Source organism: Lissotriton vulgaris, chromosome 9 (genome assembly GCF_964263255.1).
Source record: "Lissotriton vulgaris chromosome 9, aLisVul1.2, whole genome shotgun sequence".
Lineage (NCBI taxonomy): Eukaryota > Metazoa > Chordata > Amphibia > Caudata > Salamandridae > Lissotriton > Lissotriton vulgaris.
This window is the reverse complement of record NC_141697.1, coordinates 986,283,019-986,305,881: the sequence shown is the minus strand read 5'-3', so window position 1 is coordinate 986,305,881 and position 22,863 is coordinate 986,283,019. Positions and strand designations below refer to the sequence as shown.

The 22,863-nt window shown below is 44.7% G+C and overlaps 2 protein-coding genes across 3 annotated transcripts in view; both read left to right on the top strand.

The window, feature by feature from the left end:
• MRPS12 (mitochondrial ribosomal protein S12) overlaps window positions 1–22,863 on the top strand; it is a 793,384-nt gene that overhangs the window by 179,415 nt on the left and 591,106 nt on the right. The gene's annotated exons all lie outside the window — the stretch shown is intronic.
• The window catches only part of LOC147692678 (F-box only protein 2-like), a 104,525-nt gene that overhangs the window by 5,666 nt on the left and 75,996 nt on the right, over window positions 1–22,863 (top strand). For both annotated transcript variants that reach the window (XM_086936818.1, XM_086936819.1), the window contains exon 3: window positions 3,306–3,408. In XM_086936818.1, coding sequence (XP_086792944.1) covers window positions 3,306–3,408 — 103 coding nt within the window. The remainder of the gene's footprint in view (window positions 1–3,305; window positions 3,409–22,863) is intronic.

Sequence of the window (22,863 nt, the reverse complement as noted above, 5' to 3'; positions counted from 1 at the left end):
ACAGTACTTCACATTATATTTCAATAATGTTATTACGAAACATTACATCGATCTGTTATTATCATGTCTTACATCAAACATTAAATACCCCCATTTAGCCCACTACGTTGTCTTATTGGTGATCCTGTGAGACACTTACATCTTTGTGTTGAACCAGCTAGTGTCTGTAATACATGTTCCGACTATACTTCGACACTTTGTATATAAAATTAACAATAATACCAAAAAACTTTGAAAAAACAGTCCCTCCCTAACCCACCGACCATCTCAGCTGTGATGCCAATACTATACGATATTGTTCACGCGTACTTTAAGATCCTAAGCTCTCCTACCCATTTTCATGTTTCATAATCCAGCAATAAAAATAGTGGTGTACCAATTGTGAGAAAAAAAACAACCATTGTCCATACTTACCTTAATGATAATAGCATATAGGTAAAAATAGAGCCCAGATCCCTGACAGAGCTTATAAAGCCACTTCCACAGCAGGAAAACCTGTTTGCAGCTCCTGCCTGTAGGGGCCTCCTGGTGCTCTAGCAAGCAGGCGGAACATACTGGCTCCACTGCTGAGGAATTTGATTTCATTGACTGGAAGGAGCCAGAGAGTGCAATTAGTTTAATGCAATTATTATTAACTACTATTGGGCCTATTCCGATGTCGGACGGACCTGAGTCCGTCCGACATCGGCCAGGAGCTGTAACCAACCGACCTGCTGTCGTCGGTTACAGCCCTCCTAGTACTATGCGACCGAACAGGGTTCAGTCGCATTCGTATACTTTACAATTCAAGCATGCATTCCGAGCGGAATGCATGCCTGCATTGTAGAAAGCAGGGGTGCAGTTCATCCCTGCACCCTGTGGCCGGCACCCCAAGGTGCCTGCCACCGGGAGCAGGGTTCAGCAGAGGGGCACCATAGGTGCCCCCAGCCTGCCATATGGCGGCCTCACACCCATGGGGGCCCCCAGAGACAGCTTCCGACTTCCTTTTCGTGCCGGACAGACCGGCACGAAAAGGCAGTGAAAAGCTGCCATTGTACTCCCTCGGTCGTAAAGAAGTGACCGGGGGAGTACTGAGGGATTTCCGCGACTGCGGACAGGCTCTCTGAGCCTGTCGCCCGCAATCCGGAAATCCGAGTCGGCTTCCTTTCCGACTGAGCCCATCGAAATAGCTTGGGCAGAAAGGAATCCGGCCGGCAGTGACCGATTCAGTCGGAAGGGCTCCGAACATGGTTGGGAGCTCTTCCGTCCAAAATCGGAATCGCCCCCTATATTGTCTGCCCCCTGACAGTAGTGGGCAGCACAAGAAGTCCCCTTACCGTGCATGCCCTGCTTTGCGGAATGAAGAATTCCTGTGCTCCCTTTTAGTAAATTGGTGTCAGGCAGATGTGAAACTAGTGAAAATGGGTGGAATTTCCTCAGTGTTTCACTTCTACTTACCAAGGATTGAAAAACAAGGATTTCTCCCAACATCTTCTCATTAAGAATTGCCTCATTATGACTTGTCCAGAAGACCATATTAGGATTGCCACATAGCTTTGCACAATAAAAATGTTCTGGTGCCTCTGAGCTTGATATTAATGGGACCACAAATACCTGACAGTAATCCTGGACAGAAGACTTGGACTCAAAGAGGGCCTGGTGGGATAACCAACAGCTGTTGTGCCCAGCCTGTGCTTGCCTTACTGCATGGGGGGGAGCAGTAGAGCACACCTCATCTCTCTCCTTTACTCCTGGCCATCCTACAAGCCCTTAAACCATACCTAAAACAAAGCCCCTAGATCAATTTACCACCTGTTCTAAGCAGATGGTGAATGATTCTGTGATCTGGTCCATTCTTTTCCATGGTTGGAATAAAACAGGCAGTTTTGGAACAGATACTCCTGGGGCAAATTATTATTCCCCATTCCCCAGAAGATAGCACATTTCCTATTATTTGGCACATGCATATCGTTCAGCATAGGAGATTCAGGTCACCGGTAAGCCCGTAGCAAATAACAAGCCTTTTGTACTGAGGCCCTTAGTGCAGTATATAGAGTTACTTTTAAATGCTGGGGAATATGAGGTGTATGGTTAGATTATATATTGTACTGCTAGCCAACACCATCCAAACATTGACATCAACATGTTCTCACATGCAGATGACCCAAAACACATAGTCTCATTCTCAGACAAAACCCACAAGACCAGGGACAGGTTGCTTCATTGCCTGCTTGACTAACGTCACTGACTGGATGACGTGCAGTGTCTCAAGCTTAACACCGACAGGACAGAAGTAGGGATCTTTGGAAATAACACATCACTCTGGAACTCCACATGGTAGCCTACCAACTCGGACACACATCCACCCCCAGTCCCCAAACTTGATACCTAGACATCATCACTGATTACAAACTGGATATGTCCTCTCAAATTGATGCCTTCACAGCCGCAGGCTTCTAAATCCTGAAGCTACTGAAGAAGGTCTTCCTTCACCTTTACCCGCACCGTCATCAAACTGGACTACGAGAATGCCCTGTATGCTGGAATCACCAAGCCGTATACGAAAAGACTACAGACTTTATAAGAAGCACACGGCTAGACTCACCCTGAACCTTCTTCTCAGGGATCACATCACACCACATCTGTAAGAGCTACAGTGGCTCCCAATACACAGGCACACCCAGTTCAACTCCTCACGCACACATTCAAAGCTCTACCCATCATAGGACTGGACTACTTAAACAGTCACTTCTCCCTCCAACGACCTGCCAGACACCTCGGCTCAGACATACTCACTCTCGCTCATACCCCACAACTTCACAGAAATAAAGCCAGAGGTCGAGCCTTTTCATACATCTTGCCTAAAGCATGGAATGACCTCCCGCCACACATCAAAACCCCCTATACGTGTAACATAACATATTTTAAGGCTAGTGTACACATTCTTATGCCTAACTTATTCAACACAGTAATGTTCTCAGTTGTGAGTGTGATACCCCTGTAAGACTCAGGTAAAAAAACACTTGGATGCAACTTTATGAATAATGACAGAGATTTTTTTGTTAAGAATTTGCTGTTCAGATTTTCCTATTTGATGTTGTTTTTTCTTGCTCTAAAACCATAATATATCATCACTTTTGCACCACTGTTATATGATGAAAAAATGTGAAGGGACCCTGAAATTCAATGTATTGTAGCATAGTTTCCTTTTTATTTTGGTAATCCAATAAAATGGTATCACTACACGAAATATTTTAATAATTTTATTTAAGGTAGTCATGTTAGCTTCTATAATCTAGTATTTTTTTTCTCTTGACTTTTTGCAGAAGGATTTCGTTACTGGTGTTGTAAAAATGCGGGAGACGGATGGAGTATTGTTAATTTTACACCCGGGGGATTTGCGTCTTCTGCATTTGCTTCTTCATATGGGTAATTGAACAAAGATCCTAAGTGCTGAGCTATTTTCAGGTATCACCTGCAAATGCCTTAAATATTGCACTTTTAACTTTTGGCTAAGCCTGATGATGGCCAAGCATAACACTAAAGGCCCTACAGTGTTTGAAAATGTAACCTTGTTTTCACAAGTTTTGTTCCTATCTTTCATTTTAGGTTTACAACTGTATTATGTATTTGCAAATGTTACAAAACATGAACTCTCACTTATATCCACTGGCCGGTGATGTGAAACATGGGGGCAGGGGTCAGAAAAATGGGGGGAGGGGTATGGATGACTAAAATGTGTTTTCAGATCTAACAATCCTGCAAAAGGGGGGGGCTGATTGAAAGAGGCTGACCATGAGGGCGAAGTCCAGAGGTGGTTGTACTGGTTGACGTTTTCCTGCTGCATTGAGCATGTCTTGTTCCTGGCTTGGCCTATGAGAGGATGTAGTAATTCGGGGTTAGTTCTCACTAAACTTTTTAGCACTGCTCTCGGTGCTGTGAGTCAAAGCACTCGTTAGTAGGCCGGGCAAGATAGCTCCCAGACAGTGGCGTAACGAAACTTGAGGGGGCCCCCCTGCAAAGTACATGGAGGGGGTCCCCATTCTCCGCGTCAGTCAAGAGCTCTCAGGCCAGAGACCCGCCATACTGCAGGGGTTCCCCTCAGCCATAAAAAAAGGATTCTGGTTCCTCCATTGGTCACATCCGCCCTTTCATCGGGCAATTTACATCAGTAAATACTACTGCTGCTCCCTCCAGCAAAGTTACATAACACTGCTAGGGTGACCAACTGGCATGGGTGAAAATTCAGGACAGTGAGTGTAAAAATTCAGGACATAGGGTCAAAATTCAGGACAAAAATCCAGGACAGGAGGTCAAAATTCAGGACAAAACTTCGGGACAAAAGGTACGTTTTACAGACATGTCAGAGGAGGTCACGCAATAGTATAAAAGTAAGTGAATAGACAACCACTTAAGTTCAAGTCAAAATAAGTTTATATTAGGTTGAGACAATCGTGCAGTTCACGGTTTTTCAGTATGCCCGCAGCTTGCTACCTTAGACGATTCAAAGCTCGCTTCAGCAGGTATGAGTCATCAGACAATGGTGAACCACACGTAAATGCAAGTGGGGCCACTTTTATTGTTGATTGAAAACTACTGGATATACAAGGAACTTTGCAGTGCCAACCCCCAGTAACAAAACACCCCCACCCAGCCTCCCAGGGAGACACCCATGTCCGGTCCGGCCAATCTGGCCTTGCTACCACCCTCCAATGGTGCCCCTCATCTTCAAATAGACCGTCTCTCATGTGTCTGTAATTTCTTTCATAGTGCTACTCATCACAATTATGTAGAGCAGGGTGTCGGAGTGCGTTACATCACACACATCATATAGAAACAATTACTCATATAAACGTGAAAGTCAATGTATAGGAAATGTTACTTAAGATAATGGGTGCTACAAGGTGTAATCATTCTTTTATCTATCATTCAATCTTTCACCATTCATTCTGTCCTTCCGTGTGCTCATCTATATCCAAACATATTCAACCATTTGCAAACCTATCCACCACGTATCCTTGTTATGTTATGTTATGTTATAAGAGACTTATAATGCGCACAATTACTCTGGAGTATCCTGGCGCGATACGGGCTCAGACGTGCGGAAGGAGAAGATTGAAAGAAAGCTTGATTAAAAAGGTGGGTTTTGAGAAGTCTCTTAAAGGCACCCAGATCCTGAGTGTGGCGTAAAGCGACTGGAAGACTGTTCCAGAGCAAGGCTACCTTGACCGAGAGTGACTGACCCCCCAATCTGGAGCGTCGGAAGCGGGGGGTGGCCATAAAACGGTGAGAGGCAGAGCGCAAAGAACTTTGAGGAGTATAAAAGGCCACACGTTTCCTAATATAAGAGGGACCAAAGTCATGCAGGGCTCTATGTGCTAAGGTGAGGGCCTTAAACTGCACTCTCTGGGCCACAGGCAGCCAGTGGAGGTCACCGAGGTGTGCCCTTATGCTGGTTCTCTTAGGGATGTTGAATAAGAGTCTGGACACTGCGTTTTGGATCAATTGGAGTTTGTTCACTAAATATCCCGGAATGCCAATGAAAAGCGCATTAGCATAATCTAAACGTGACAAAATAAGTGCCCGAGCCACCATTTCCTTGGCTGGCTGAGTAAGCAAAGGGAAAAATCTACTAAGTGACTTGAGTGTACCGAAACAGACACCCGTTAGTCTCTTGATGTGATCGGAAAATTTGAGATCCTCCCTGAACGAAACCCCCACATTTTTTGCCGGACCTCCCTCCGAAGGTGGACGGGGAAAATCGGATGGCCGCAAAGCCCCCACAAAGTGTGGCATCATTTCACTCATCCATCCCTCCATCCACCCTTTCACTCATCCATCCGTTATTCATCCAGCCACCCTTTCACCCCATCCATCTGTACACTCATCCATCCAATTTTCCACCCATCCATCTATTCACTCATCTATCCTGTCATTTACCCTTTCACCCATCAAGCCATCCTTTCACTTACTCATCCATCCACCCAGTCACTCATCTTTCCACCCATTCACCCTTTCAGTCATTCATCCTCCCTTTCTTTCTTCATCCTCCTTTCACTCATCCATCCATCCTTCCACCCATCCATTTACTCATACATTCAAGAATCCATCCATTGACCCTATTACTCATCCATCCTGTCACTCACTCATCCATCTTTTCTCTCATCCATCCACCCTTTCACTTCTTCAACCATCTATCCATCCTTTTGTCCATCTACCCCCTTTCACTCACTCATCAATCATTACATCCACCCTTTGTCTCATCCATCCATTCACCTTTCACTTATCAATTCATCAATCGATCCATCCTTTCACTCATCTATCCACCAATTCACTCATCCATCATCTACCCTTTCACTCATATATCCATTATTTCACTCACCCTTCCACCCTTTTACCCATCCATCTACCCTTCCACCCATACATCCATTTACCTTTTTTCTCATCCATTCTTCCACTCTCACTCATCCATCCATCCTTTCTTTGATTATCTATCCATTCACCCTTTCATTCATCCTTTCATCGTTTCACTAATCCATCCAGCCATTCACACATTCCTTCACTTATTTACTCACCCACCTTTTCACATTATGAGCTGCACCTTTGTCTGCAGAGTTGCAGACAGAAGAGACCCATCAAGAACTTCATCTTTCTGTAGTTCCTAAAGCAAGGTGTGGGGTGGGGTCACCGTGACAGTATACCAACCAGCAGCCATCTTCCTCAGGCAGAAAAATGCTCTTCCTGTTGATTGGGAAAAATGGAGTCTGAACAGGCCCGAACTTACTTACTTACTTACTGGTGAGACCTCAATGAATGCCGTCATCAGGATTGGTAGCCGTTGGGGATAACACGATGCATGAGTTGTTACCAGACTTAGCAAGGCGTCAACATCCAATGGCAGGACTGAAGGAAGTGTAAGACAGATGTCCAACACCCAGTCTTCCCAGCAAAGCAGGCATCGTAGAACAGGTAAGATGCAATCTTGCCAGATTGGTCTGAACAAAAGAAATCAGGTTGTGTTCAGATCTCTTAAACGAGCCAAGCCAAGAATCTGTGTAATGCGTTCACGATACCGCATGGCAAGGTGAGCTTGTTCCATGGTGGTCTGGGTATCGCTGATGACTGGACTTGCCATATTGGAGCAGAAGAAATAAAAATAGAATTCCTGCTACGAGTCCTAAGATGAGAGGCAGTCCACCGAACACAGAGTGCATGAAATTTGGAAAATGCAGAGGACTCCTTCAAATGGTGCTAACAGTCCAGAAAAAATCGTCTTAAATACATGTGCGATGCCACTGGTATCAGACATGTTTAAGATTTGACTTAACATTTCTGCGAAATGTACTGGGCAATTTGTTGATAATAATGCATGTATCTCTGCGGAAGTCCTTGCAACTTGCAGATCATACGTTTTTCTAGACGAGGTCAGTGGCACAGTTTTTTGCAAAAGAATGACTTTCATTTTGCTTAAAGTATCAATTCGTATAGAAGAGATATTCAGTGAAGGCCATAATGCCGTCCCCCTGTCTGTCTTGCTCTTTGGATACAATACTTGCATACAACAAGTAACCCTGGATGACACACTTACGAGATAAGCTTTTCCTGGCAACATGCCACAGCAGCTGTGGTCATTGAGCATAACGTAACTGCCATTGGATAGCTGCCTGAAAATTGGTTCTATCACTGTGGAGGGTGTTCCGTGCAGGTGGCATGAGAGGTTATTCGCAGAACCTTCGCAGGCACCGTGTAAATTAATACCTTGGCACAAAAGTGTACCACTTAGTGAGTTCTTACAATTTTTCCACTAAGGAATACCTCCTTTCCCCCATTCCAACATTTGTGTGTGTGTGGTAAAGTCCAGGTTGACTTAATGTATTCTTTACCCAACCTTTCATACAGGCCCGCTGGTATATGCTGTAGACAATACTGAAATTGGAAAATTGTCACTGGTATCGTTATGGTGCCATGTATTATCCATTCAATGAAAGGCTTCTCAGAAACTGTCAATGGTAATCTTTCCAGTTTTTCAATGCTCAGCACTGTATAGTCTGCTCCTTTTTGTGCCAAAGAGATTTGTTTATCTGTAAGGTTAAATACAGAAAACAATGACATTATGTTGATTAGACGCCATGGCACGTAGCCTGAAGGAACATTTTTCAACGTCCAGCCTAGCTGCATTATAGAACGTAATTGGGACTGCCATGTTGCAACATTAGCAAGTCCAGCTCTATTATGTCAATGGCAGAGGACACAATGCTGTCCAAAGAATAAATTCTGGAGGACAGAGTCGTTAACCCATTGTCCACTACAGAGAGAGTTTTCTCTAAATTAATACGATCAATTTCTCATTTTCTTTCTGCAGTTTCCATTTGCGTCACTTACCAAGCTTTGTTGTAAGCAGCGTATATACCGGCGTATATGAAACTTTTTTATGTTTAAAGTATTTTATTGAAAGAGTACAAAGACAGATAAGGAAACATTCAAGCAATTGGATCAGTGCTATGTGCCGAGGGGCCCATCTGGAAGTAGTGCTCAGGATCCCAGGCCTTGTAGTGGGGGCCCTTTCGGCTTCGCTCCTGTATGCTTAGTCTTGAGTTAAAGAACAAAGATAGGAACAAACCCTCTATACCCTTCCTTTTTTGGTGAAACTACCCCCCCAACTCCCACCCTTACCCTACCCTCCCCGCCCTCCCTCCTGTCTCTCCCCATCCAGTGCCTTATGTAGTGTGATGTGTGTATCCCTGCCCCTGCCCCTCCTCTCCAACTCTGCCCGGTGCAATAGCTTTTAAACAGTATGTTCTATTGGTGGTGTAAGTCTCAGTAAACTCAGATATCTCGGGCATGTAAGTTCCTTGAATTCTGTAGCTAGTTGTGCATGAAATGGTTGCCACAGCTCCTCGAATTGGTCCACCTCCCCGGCCATCATGAGTGATAATTTTTCCATGCCCAGGACATGCCACAATCTGTGTAGCCAACCTGTAATGGAAGGGGTAGTGGTCGTGCGCCAGTGTATTAGGATGTTTTGGACCGCTGAGCCCAATGCTATGGCAATTTGCCTACCTCTGCGGGATTTCAATGGGTACATCAAGCCATTAGGGAGACCCAACAGGATATACGCCGGGAGGCGGGGCATCTCTATGTCAAAATGAGTATCAATCTCGTCCATCACCTCCTTCCAGTAGGAATGTAGAAGTGGGCATTCCCATAAGACATGTGTCAGTGTACCTACTTGCCCACACTCGCGCCAACAGGTGTTCTCTAAAGGCCGATTCATCTCATGCAGCCGCTCCGGGGTGTGATACCAATATGTGGACACTTTGGTAAGTGTTTCGGTAAGGCCTATGTGGTAAGCGGAATGCCTTGCGCGATACGAAATCTGGTCCCATTCTTTATGGCTCAGCGTCCTGCCCAGTTCCCTGTTCCATCGTTCTCTGCCAGGGATATGAAAGTGGGAAGGAGGGGGCTGTAACATCTTATAGAGATCTGTAATGAGTTTTGAGTCTGAAATGCGCGTCACCAACCATTTCTCGTATGGCAGCAGTTTCCTGTCTGCCGGCTCCCTCACCTGTGGCTGTAGGGCCCAGTGTCGCACCTGCCAGTATCGCATCCTGTCCATTTCGGACAGCCGATAGTCCTCTTTGAGGCTCTGAAAAGGAAGGACCCCGTCTGCACCATACAGGTGGAAGAGTGCCCTGCAACCGGCTGTCCGCCAGTGGGTGAAGGCTCCCAGTTCCGTCCCCGGTGTAAAGTCCGGGTTGTCCACGATGGGTGTGAACGGAGAGGGGAACGTGGTGAGATCGTGGTTCCTGTTGGTATCATTCCACACTCTCAGCGGGACCCGCGTGACATAAGACACGTATAGGTTCGGGGGGCGGTGTGATCTACGCAGGAAGGGTACCTCCTGTAAGGGACGGCCCGCCACCGCCTGGTCTTGGAATAGCCAGTGCTTGTCTGACTCCCACCTGCTCCACTCCACCAGGTACCGCAGCTGCGACGCCTGAAAATATTTGCGTAGGTCTGGGATACCCAGTCCCCCTGACTCAGGAGCCAACGTGGAGAGAGCCCTTTTCATCCGGGGTTTGCGGCCCTGCCAGACAAAGCGGGATAAGTCCGCCTGTGTCTGCTGGATCCAACCCTTGGGTGGCTGTAGCGGCAACGCCCGGAACAGGTATAGGATCTGAGGCAAGACCGTCATCTTGATCGCCGCTATCCTGCCGAGCCAGGATATCGTGCCCCTACCCCATCTCCCCAATTCCTCCTTGATCTTCTTGCCCAGCGCCGCATAATTAACAGTCACCATCGCCTGCAGTGTGGGTGCCAACAGGATACCCAAGTACTGTACTTGGTGTGTCGACCAATGCATGTGAAAGAGCCCCTGCAACTCCTGTCTCGTTGCTGGTGTCAAAGAGATATCTAGTGCTGCTGACTTCCTCATGTTCATTCTGAATCCCGCCACCTTCGAAAAGGCTTCCAGCTCGCCAATACATGCGGGCAAGGCACGTCTCGGGTCCTCCAGTGTCAGTATCACATCGTCTGCATAAAGGCTGACTGTATGGACATACCCTCCCATCCTCACACCAGTCGAATCTGGGTTCTGCTGTATTCTCTGGGCAAATAGCTCCATATACAGAGCGAAGAGGAGTGGGGACAGTGGGAACCCCTGTCTAGTGCCTCGTTCAATGGCAAACCGCTTAGAGCTACAACCGTTCACCCGCACCACTGCCGACGGGAACTTGTAGCAGTTAAACACCAGGGTACGAAATTTCTCTCCTATACCCATTTTCTCCATCACCCGTTCCAGATAAGGCCAGTGCACACGATTGAACGCTTTTTCAGCATCGACCAACAGCAACATCCTCTCTCCAGGGATCCGAGAGGCCTTTTCCAAGATGTGTACTACCCTCTTGGTATTATCTACGGTCTGTCTCCCCGGCACAAAGCCGGCCTGGTCTGGCTCCACCAAACCTGGGAGATGTAGTGCTAGTCTAGCTGCGAGGATCCCTGTGTATAGTTTGAGGTCTACATTTAAAAGGGAGATCGGCCGGTACGAGCTGCAGTGGGCCCGGTCCTTTAACGGTTTAGGTATGACCGACACCGTGGCCTGCAAAAGATCAGGTGGGATAGCCCCTGGGGTGGAAAAGGAGTTGAACAGTCTGGCTAGACTAGGTGCCAGTGTGGTGCTAAATGTTCTGTAAAAGAGTGTGGTGTAGCTGTCAGGGCCCGGGGCTTTCCCAAGCTTAAGTCTAGAGGTGGCAGCAATCACCTCCTCGGTCCGGATCTCTCGTTCTAAGTACTCTGTTTGCTGTGGTGCTAGGGATGAAAGGGTGACCGCGTCCTGATAGTCCTCCGGTTCCCGCATCCTCGGACTCTCTTCCGCGTATAGTTCAGCATAGAATTGGCGGAAGGCGTCAGCTATCTTGGCGTCGTTGGTGACCGTTAACCCGTCACCAACCACAATCTCTTTTACCCGATGACATTGGTGTGCCACCCTGAGTTTGTTTGCCAATAGACGACCACATTGGTCACCTCCCGTGTAGTAGGCATGTTTCAGACGCAGCGCCGCGTATTCCGCTCTGTCCAAGTCCAAGGTCGACAGGAGTTTCCTCGCTGCCTTCAGCTGCCTCCAAATCCTGGGGGCCCCGGAGCGGCGGTGCACCTGTTCAAGTTCCCTGACTTTTTGCATGAGTTCTTCCCGTTTTAACCGCCTTTCTTTGTTTTCCGCCGAGGAGATCGCGATGAATTCTGCCCTCAATACTGCTTTAAGTGCTGCCCATTGAGTCGCCAGCGGGGTGTCCGCGTTGGCATTGTGAGACTGGAAGTCCCCTATAGACTCTATATTGCGTTTCACCACCGTTTTTTTTGTGCAGGAGAGCATCTCTGAGGCGCCATACCCTGCGATGAGTCGGATCCGACGGTAGAGCGAAGGTCCCAGAAACCGGCGCATGATCCGAAAGAGAGAGGACACCTATCTCAGACGCAGTGGCTAGATCGCGGACCGGTGACCATCAGATAGTCTAGCCTTGCGTATGTCTTGTGCGCATGTGAGTAGTAAGAGTAGTCCCTGTCTGAGGGGTGAAGCCGGCGCCAAAGATCGTGAAGATCCAGGTCTGCCAGTTGCGTTTTCCCCGCTTGCGACAATTCTCCAGTTTGTGCGTGACGCTGAGCCGACCTATCCACCGACGAGTCAAACACCATGTTCAGATCCCCCCCTAGAATGATGTGTCTTTCTGGTGACGCTGTGATGTCCACTAGTGCAGAATGAAGGAAGTGTTCTTGATGCTCGTTCGGGCTGTATATTGTCCCAATAGTGAGCGCCAAGGCCCCCAGTTTGAATCTATACGCTAAAAGCCTCCCTTTCTGCTCTGCGAATTTGTGTAAAACCTATCCCCTGAAGGACCTAGACACTAGGATTGCCACCCCAGCTGTTTTGGTAGAGTTTGAGGAGAAGAACTGTGTGGGGAAGTTGCGTGGCCGCAGTCTATGGCAGTCACGCGTCAGCAGATGAGTCTCCTGTAGAAGACAGATGTCTGCTTGCGTGCCCTCCAGTAACGACAGGACCGCCCTCCTTTTAGTGGGATTATTAAGCCCCTTGACATTTAAGGTCACAACTTTAAGGCCCACCATGGGTGAGTGAGACAATGTGACAGAAGCTGTGGATCAGAGTCACTAAGTAACAGACCGTGAGACAAACGGACATAAGAGCCCTGTCGGGGCAATGCGGATGCATCAAGAGCACTGGATGGATCTTCCATTCCTCCCCCCACACCCAACTCCCCAGTCCCCTAACCACCAACTCCCCAACTCCCCCCTCCAAACCCCCCAACCATCCCTCCCAACTTCCCCTTCCCCTCTCCCTCTCCCGACCCCCCAGAGCCTTCGAACGTATAGTCCCAGTCATGTCCCAACCGGACAAGTCTGTGGTATGGTACCTTAGTGGACGTCCAGCCACACGCATCCTCCCTCCCCCCTTTTCATGCCCCCAAGCCTGCAATAACCGCAATGCTATATCGTTCTCCCCCCGGAGCAGTCTTACGCTGTCAACGCGACACTGCCGTCAACAGCTGAGCCTCTGGATGCAATCTCGGCCCTGATGGTGGGCGAGCCCGGCCTCCGTGACGCGGTCGAAGTTCTGCGCCTTGAGACCCTTCGCCAACCGTCGTCAGTGTTGCGTCTCCTTCTTGGCGTGGTCGATTCCTTTTCTTCCGCCGTGATCCCCAATACTTCACACATGTCCTGCAGAGACCGCAGCTGATGCGTCTCGCCATTCCATTTGAAGATGAGGCGGAAAGGGTGGCCCCACGAGTAGGGCGTCTCATGCTGCCTCAGAAAGTCTGTTGCTATTTTGAATGCTTCACTCTTTTGTAGTGTGATTGCGGACAGGTCCTGATATAAAGCCACAGGGTGACCTCGGAACGCCAACGGTTGCTTCTTTCGTGCCTCAGCCATGATCCGTTCCTTCAGCGGGAAGTCGGGAAGAAAGGCCAGTATGTCCGGTGGCGGGGCCGCTGTACGCCGCTGGGGTCCCACTCTATGTGCCCTGTCTATGCGTATGGGAAATCAATAGCCTCACCCAATATGTCTCTGAAGAGCTCTCGCAAATAACAGTCCACATCCGTGACCTCTTCCGTGGATGGTATTCCTCGAACCCTTATGTTGTTCCGTCGAGACCTATTTTCCAAGTCCTCATTGTGCGCTTGAAGGTCCAGTTGTTGATCTCTGAGGCGCAGCACTTCCTGCTGTAGCTGTTCAATTTCCTCATCCTGCCTCTGCGTAGAGCTTTCCACTGTGGCCACTCTCTCACCCAAGCCATCCACTTCTCTACGCACTTCACGTACCTCTCCCGCTACTTCCTGTTTCAGGGCCTGGAAGTCATCCCTTAAGGTGCCGAAAAGGGATTCCAAAAAGGACCTAGTGACTGGGGGTTCCCTGTCTCCTGCTGACTGTGAGCCCCCAGCCGAGCTCGGCGAAGGCAGATTCCTGTCCCCCCTGGCCTGGGTCTTGCCGAGCATCTCAGGGAGTGTGCGGTCAGTCCTCTTACTGCCCTTCTGTCCCGCCATTTCGTCCACGGGCCCACCTCTCCACTCACGGGCCGCTCGCCAGACCAATACGCAAGGTACCAGCACCGGCCTCTACTTCCAGGCGGGGGCGTGCGTTCCAATCTGAGGTGTGCTGTACCCAGCCAGTCAGTAATTACGTTTGTACCGCCGTCCGAGCCTCGGTCCCAGATGACTGGCCGGTGCTCCAGCAGTGTCCAACCTTCCGTGTCGTGAGCCCTAGGCGTGGAGGGGTCGCTGAGTATCTTGTCGCCACCTCCGCCACATCTGAGAGGGGGGCCCCCACAACTGTTGAATGTCCGGGAGAGCCCACATGCAGTTCTACTGGTCCTAGCCCTCTGTGCGGTCGGCGTGTGCCCCTACGTTAATGCGCCGCACCTATCCCTTTCAGCCCCAAGCGGCTCTCTTCGGCCGAATCAGTCTTAATCCACCTGGTCGGCCTCGGCTTGCACTGCTAGAGCGGCTGCGGGCAAGTGCCCAGGCCTATGAAACCTTTTTGACGTGGTTTGCGAGGCCCCATTACGAAATCTCGCAAAACATTGCCTTCTTTAAGTAAAGATAAGTGTTGTTTGATTTCTGGAAGTGTATATTTCTGTAGCCACTCAAGGCATAGCTTTCCTACACTGTAAGTAGTTACTATCCCTGGATGTTGTATCTGGGAGTATCTTGGATCTGGCCTGTTCTTTTTGAAACCCTATGCTTTGTTCAGGAATCTTTCTTGACAGTTATTAGTGTCTGTGGGCCAGATTAACATTTTTTTCCAATCAGGATTAGTTCTGTTCTGTTTTAAAAAATAGGGTACGTCTACCTCCTCTTCTGTAGTATTATCACTGTCAGATGTGGCTCTAGGTATAGACAGTTTATTTAAATCTTTTATCTTAGCTAAGCCAAGACAAGAAGTTTGTTGAACAGTGTCATTTAAAAACATTATTTGTTCTGGTATAATGCAGGCTCTGAACAGGGCTTCTAAACCTTGCACCTGCCAGTCTTTTGTGCCCCAGACAGTTTTTGTCTCGATGTTGTCTTTCCAAAAGTTAAAACCTAATGTAGACAGCTGAGCTTAAAAGTTTGCAGAATAAATTTGTTTAGCATTGGTCAACATTGTTTTTATTCATGTCTTATTTGCATTTTTGAAATAAAATGTTTCTGGATCTGTAACATTAAACCCTGAGAAGTACGGAAATTTTTCATAAAATGTTTTTGAGCTGCCCTTTGGCGGCGTTGGACAATGTTCCCATTGATTATACGTAAAAATATTTCTAGGGTTTTCAGATTTATGCAAGTAATGGTGACCATAATGATTAAAACAATACATTTGTGCATAATCTGATGAACCATGTAAGTATTCATGTTCTGTAAATTTAGCTGACATTTCTAAGTCTGTCATCATGTTATTAACAATTTCAACGTCCCAATCATCAGAGAATGTACTGGGTGATGCAAAGTCACTCAAAGAAACCTTGAACTGGTGTGGAATCTTCAGCAGCTCTACCGGGCCATAGATGTCATAATCAGTTTTGTGTCATGCTATACCACCAGGTATAGGAACGGCTGTGATGTTTACTGATAACAGGTCTCTTCGTTCACGATGAGATGATTTGTGAGGTTTCAGGAGCAAGTTGATTTTCTTACTTGCTGTGTCCATTGTACTATATTTTCCATCAATGAATCATCCTAAACTTAAAACAAGAATGAGCCAAAGTAGGAGAAAAAATACCCCAACCCAATCCAAAATTCAACCCATGGCGAAACCAAATATATCTCAAGTTGATGAAAAAGTTCTGTTACTTTTTCTTTGAAAGTTTTAATTGTTGGCTTATTTTCAGGTTCACTGGGATCCTCAGAAAAATTATCAAAGTTGATGAAATAGCCAGAGGCAGTTCTGTCAATTGTTGGAATTGCATCAGGATTGTTATTTATCTTTGGAGCTGCTTCTTCCTTTGTCATATTGGTATAGACAGAGGCTACATCATTGTAGACAGGTGTTTCTTGACGAACTGTTATTTGGGTCTCAAGAGGCACGAGTTTCATGACTTTGTTGCATAGTCCTTCTTTTCTCACTGCAGGGTTATCAAAAGTGATAAGTCTTTCAGTTTGAACCTCTTGAATAGTAGCGAGATCTGGTCTTCTGCTACTTCTTGGGAGTCCACTGGGCCTACTTCTTATTATTGGCCACATTATTGTGGTTTGACCAGGTCGATTGACACAACTCTGTTCTCCCTTTTACCAGCAAGTGGCGGTAGTTACACTGATCTTGTTCCGTGGATTGCTAAGACAGGTACTGCTTTTTTGTAGGAAGGCCCAAATTCCTTCTTCACCGCTATCTTTTCTCTGACTAGATCCCCAATCTTTGGAATCCAGAAAAGTCTTGCTGGGACAGGTGGTTTTTCTTCAGTGGCTTTTAGCTTTTGTGTGGTGTTACCTAGACTTCTTCTTGTTTCGTTTAAGTCCTGTAAAACAGCCAAACGATCTTTGACATCAAAGGGTTTTTATTCTACCACTGAAGTTTGACAATCGAGGTCTTCGATTATCCTTCTAGTACCAAACATTAATTCATAGGGAGTGATTCCACCCAGAGAATTTCTTGGCAGATTGTTAAGACTACGATGGACACTTATTAGATTTTCGACCCACTCATTACCCGAACCTAATACCTTAGCTGTTATGGATTGCTTTATGTCATGGTTTTTTCTTTCCACTACTGCATTACCCTCAGGATAGAAGGGACTAGAATACCGCAATGCAACGCCCAAGCTGACCATGGCCTCCTTGTAAGCCCTAGAGCTAAACGCAGGACCCTGGTCAGAATGTGGCAGGCCTATTGCGTATGTGCCAATAAAGACTCGCAAATCCTTTATAACAGTTCTGGCATCAGCCGAGCGCTGTGGCAATATCCAAATGAATCTTGTCTTAGTAGTTGTGGGACCGCATTCGTCCATGGTGACGTCTGCGTGTAGATAGTCTAATGCTGTCTAACAATGGTGTCTGAACTGGGCTGGCTACACTGTAGTCAGGTATCTGGTGGTCTTCAAAACTATGATAACTGTAACAGGTATCACAGTTTATTCCAAATTCGTAAACATCTACACTCATTCCTGGCCACCAGTACATCTCTTCTAATTCTATTAGAGACTTTAAGATCCCTTGATGTGTCAGACCCTCTCCCATATGGGCTTCTTGAACCAAAACACCTCTCCTGTTCCTGTTTGGAATTACTCTGTCCCCACTCCAGGGATTCGAGCAAAAGGAACGGAGTTTGCATCAATTATGTATGTATATGTGAGTGGATAGTTTAGAGGTAGTGCTGCATAGTTTCCTTTCATTGAGGCAGTAACTGCTAGCAGTGTTTCACCATCTATTACTCTTTTGGAGCATTTGATTGTAGCTACGGAAGCCGTTTGCACAGCTGCCTTCGCGGCTTCATCAGCCAATGAATTCCCTGCAACCTGAACGCCATCACACTGATGACTCAGTGTATGAATCACATGAGTCTTTTGTAGTTCTTTTTGCAAAAGAACTACTTGTTCCCAAAGCGTTTTATGCTTTATTGTGACACCATTTGAATTTTTGTAACCGTTTTGAACCCAGCTCTGCAAGTTTTTGTTGTAAGATTCAACGCAGAAATACGAATCGCACACTATGAGTGTGGGGAATTCGCGATTGGTATTTTCAAGCGCCATCTTGAAAGCCTGTAGTTCAATTCGCTGAGCTGTACAGTCTCCGAGTGACTGAGTTTTAGTGACCATAGGTCTGAATTTGCCTTCGCGCCAGCGACCTTTAACAATCGTGCACGCAGCACTATAGGCTTGTTTACCCTCAATTGCGGTTGTGCTGATCCGTCTGTATAGATTAAACATCCGTAATGTTCTAGAGGCAGAATTTCGGTCGGCAGAGGACATTCGTATTCATATTGTAGGAATTCTTGTGTCTTCAAATATGGGTCAAAGACGTATTCAACGTCTGTTGCAGCAAGAGAATTAACCCATTGTATCCATCTCAGATGTAAAGCTTTAGCATTGGGAATGCTTGCTTTCATCACTGCTTCTAAAGCAGGTACAGGTATAACGATCATTATGCGTTTACCCTGTGCTAAGGCTCTCTACTTTGCTACAGCAGTTTGAACCGCTGTCAGAATTTTTTCTGTAGAAGTGAATTTCATTTCAGCTTGTGTGTACAAGTGTGATTTGTAAGTTATTGGTACCTTTTCACCTTAATTAAAGGTTAGGTATGTGAATACGCATCTCCCTGGGATGATTCGGATCACAAGGTTGCGCATATTGTCGCGTGTCTGTAATTGTGTTTTTGCTAACATGTCTGTTTGTACCGAATGCAAAATTTCTGTGTGTGTTTGAGTCCAATTAGTTGGTTTGAAATCAGGTTTGATTAGTTCGTAGAGAGGTTTATCCCTTTCTGCGTAGTTTAGAACATAAGTTCTTCCAAAATTCAGGAAACCTAGAATTGACTGTAAGTTCTTCAGCGTCTTTGGAGGTTGGAGCAGCGCACACTTCTCTAGAAAGATTGCTGCTAGGCCTTTGCCTTCACTTGATAACTCGTAGCCTAAAAATAGGACATTGAGGTGGGCAATTTGTGATTTATTAAAATTGAATTTATACCCTTCAGAAGCGAACCCAAGTATTATGGTGTTCACTCTTTTCAAGTGCCTGTCCAAGTCGTCATCTGTAAGATAGATGTCATCGACATAAGATAATGCCTCATCATCGTACGTTTGTAGTAACTCTGTTACTCTGGCTGAAAATAACCCTGGACTATACTTGAATCCCTGGGGGAGACAGCAAAATTGTCGCTGTGTCCCCATGATTGAGAAAGCGGTCAAATATCTGCTTTCTGGTGCAATGTTTTGACAGAAGAAACCATTAGAAATGTCTAATGTCGTTTTATATTTTTTGCAAACGATGTTATTCCTCAGTGCTGCACTGTGTGCATTTTGTACTGCAAATGTTTTGCAACAAGAGTTTAAATGTCTCTAATCCAAAACTAGACTATATGAATTGTCTGGTTTGGAGACAGGAAACAAAGGATTGTTCATTGACGAGGGGCATGTTTCAATCACCCCTTGGTATTCAAGTTGATTTAAAATCTCCCTGACCAGTTTTTTAGCTTCTTGCTTAACTGGATACTGCCTTTGTGCAGTAGGTTGATTTTTTAACTGGATATTATGGTGAGGAGTGTCCTCATATTTTAAAATAAGAAGGAGAAACCCTTTTTGGAAAAGGGAAGGGTATTGTGTGAAACAAAATTAAAGATTCCCTTTTCACATGTTCGGAAAAAGAGACTTAGGTCTCTAGGCGTTTAAGGGAGAAGCACAAGGTGAGCCAACAGGCGTATCCCCAGTTGCATATGGATCTACAAATTTACAATACAATTTTAGCGAGCCTTAATCAAATAAATCTTGAAAATCAATATTAAAGATTACTAAGGATGTTATACACTAGACGTACAGTAGTTTAAAAAATATAATTTTTATTTGAAATTATTATTTTCTGTTCATACAAAACATATCAAGTGAGTTTACACATTTATTCATAAAAACCATTAAAAACATTTGATGCAGCAAGGTTATCACATAAATTGACAATGTATTTAAAAAATCCACAATGTAACGAATTTATCACACAGAAAAATTGTCGACGCGGCGTTTCGGTGATTTGAGTCGTCACCTTCTTCAGGACAGTATTTATGAATTAAAATCACTATAAATTTAAAACACAAAGAAACAGTGTTATCATTATTATTTTGCTGCTATCGTGAGTTTCAGTAGAACATAACATTATTCTAGTTCTCTCTGTAGTCCTTTACATGTTTCACCTCCTTATTTACATTTTCTATATACTGTACCTATTATAGTTTCTATAACATCCTTATTCATTTACACACACTTCTATATTCAGGGTAAACATTAACCTTTAAGGGATTCTATTCTGGAGACACATCTACACAGTATTTGTAACTCCCGCAACTGTTGTGTGGTCACACCTTTGCCGTTCCATCCCTACAGGGCATGGCTGTTTTTACTCACCGGGATGGTTTTTATAAAATTTATACCACCTCCATTTTTGTACCACTATATTTGCTGGGTTAATGGTTCCATTAAAACGATTTTTTTCAAATCTATGACAGATTTAACTTTAAAATATAATACCTTCATACATACCTCAAACTTAGCTAGTTTGTTGGTCGCTTTAATTAATTAGCGATGTTTGACCATATGGGAATGCCCTTGGTTTCTAGAAGTATTAGAAAGGGCACTATCAGAAATATTAATTTTTATTTTTAAAAAACTATATTGTATGGTTTACATTGATTATCAAATATTACCTTTCTTGGACATCTGTTCCTTTTCTATATGATGGAAAATGGGCGATGTTTGACAATGTAGGGATAAGCTTGGTTTCTAGAAATTTTAAGAGATCGAAACATCAGACCACTACATCCCATATTTTTATATAATCCAATTATACCCTTATTTTTTCGAGTGTTACCTTTTTCAAGCATATACTCCTTTTTGGTATAGTTGGTATTCCTAATATTCTTCTTTTATTTAACCAGCTAGATCAGTTTTCATTTATTACCTGCAGGGAAATTACATTTATTAATTTGCATCAGTCCCTCTTTTTTTCTCTTAACTTTAGGTCCAAACAGACTCCTTTTGCATTTTTAGTACTGTTGGCTCTTTTAATCTCTGTTTGTTTACCTGAGATTCCTTTTTGATTGAATCCTGTGAAGGACGGTCTTTCCTTTCTTCACCCGTTATTTTATTCAATTTTTATATATTTCTATTTAGGAAGAGAAAAATTCTCATTAAATCTCTCGCCTATTATTCTCATTTTTCCGTTTCTTGCCTTTCCTTTCTTGTTCTTACCTTTAAGCGTGTCTTGTTGGATCTTCACTCTTGATTATTTCTAGTGAATATCTTTTAAAAGGGAGGGCTTCCTAATTCAATCTAAAGAAAAGGAATTGGTACATTAGTTTATTCTATGTACCGCTTTAGTGCAGTACTTCACGGGCTTGGGTTTTAGTTATCTGCGCGGTTTTGTACTTACTTGAAAGATCTCCTCCGCTGGAATATCGGGCATCCACCTCGACCGTCCTTCCGCGTTATGATAGACAACCTTCGTTTTGGTGATGGTTTATATACTCTTCTAAATTAGGTAATTAAGAGTGTATTCATCTCACCTGTGTTTTACCTGGTAGATCGGGTTGCTTGTCTTTATTTTTGCGGCCGCCATCTTAGCATGGTAAAATGCCTTACTGATTTCTATAGGTCACAGCTATCGTCTCTCATTCTCTCTCATTCACATTATAGGTTTTAGCTGGAATTGGTTTATAAACCTATTTATCCTTATTTCTAGACTATGTGCTTTCTATTCTGTTTACATGCATTTTCTCCATATTCCATATGACGCTATTGCGGTTAAATCCATTATCAACGGGGCGAGTGTTTAGTTTACGAACACGGCGGCCATTTTGGAAGATGTTTTTTTACTCGCCTTGCCGGTTCATGTTTATAATTAATTTCGCAAGTATTTTTTCTTTTTTCAAAAAACTCCTGTTTCCCTCTTGTTTTTATATATCCCCATCTTATCTTGTGTATTACATATGACGCTATTGCGGTTTTATCCATTATCAACGGGGCGAGTGTTTAGTTTACGAACGCGGCGGCCATTTTGGAAGATGTTTTTTTACTCGTCTTGCCGGTTCATGTTTATGATTAATTCTGCGAGTATTATTTCTTTTTTCAAAAAACTCCTGTTTCTCTATTGTTTTTATATATCCCCCATCTTATTTTGTGTATTACAGCGCTCGGACAATTTTACATTCTCTCGATCGTTATGTGCAGAACAGTCTATAGGGATTTCGGGTCTCATCGCGGCGGCCATTACTGAAGGGTTCTTATCCCCCGCTCCGCAAATTATCTTTACTTACTTTTGTTCTCAACCCTTTAAATTCATACCCTACTATTTAAAAGGTTGAGAACAAAAGTAAGTAAAGATAATTTGCGGAACGGGGGATAAGAACCCTTCAGTAATGGCCGCCGCGATGAGACCCGAAATCCCTATAGACTGTTCTGCACATAACGATCGAGAGAATGTAAAATTGTCCGAGCGCTGTAATACACAAAATAAGATGGGGATATATAAAAACAAGAGAGAAACAGGAGTTTTTTGAAAAAAGAAATAATACTCGCAGAATTAATCATAAACATAAACCGGCAAGACGAGTAAAAAAACATCTTCCAAAATGGCCGCCGCGTTCGTAAACTAAACACTCGCCCCGTAGATAATGGATATAACCGCAATAGCGTCATATGTAATACACAAGATAAGATGGGGATATATAAAAACAAGAGGGAAACAGAAGTTTTTTGAAAAAAGAAAAAATACTCGCGAAATTAATTATAAACATGAACCGGCAAGGCGAGTAAAAAAACATCTTCCAAAATGGCCGCCGTGTTCGTAAACTAAACACTCGCCCCGTTGATAATGGATTTAACCGCAATAGCGTCATATGGAATATGGAGAAAATGCATGTAAACAGAATAGAAAGCACATAGTCTAGAAATAAGGATAAATAGGTTTATAAACCAATTCCAGCTAAAACCTATAAAGCCCGGCTCAGTGAATGAGAGACGATAGCTGTGACCTATAGAAATCAGTAAGGCATTTTACCATGCTAAGATGGCGGCCGCAAAAATAAAGACAAACAACCCGATCTACCGGGTAAAACACAGGTGAGATGAATACACTCTTAATTACCTCATTTAGAAGAGTATATAAACCATCACCAAAAAGAAGGTTGTCTATCATAACGC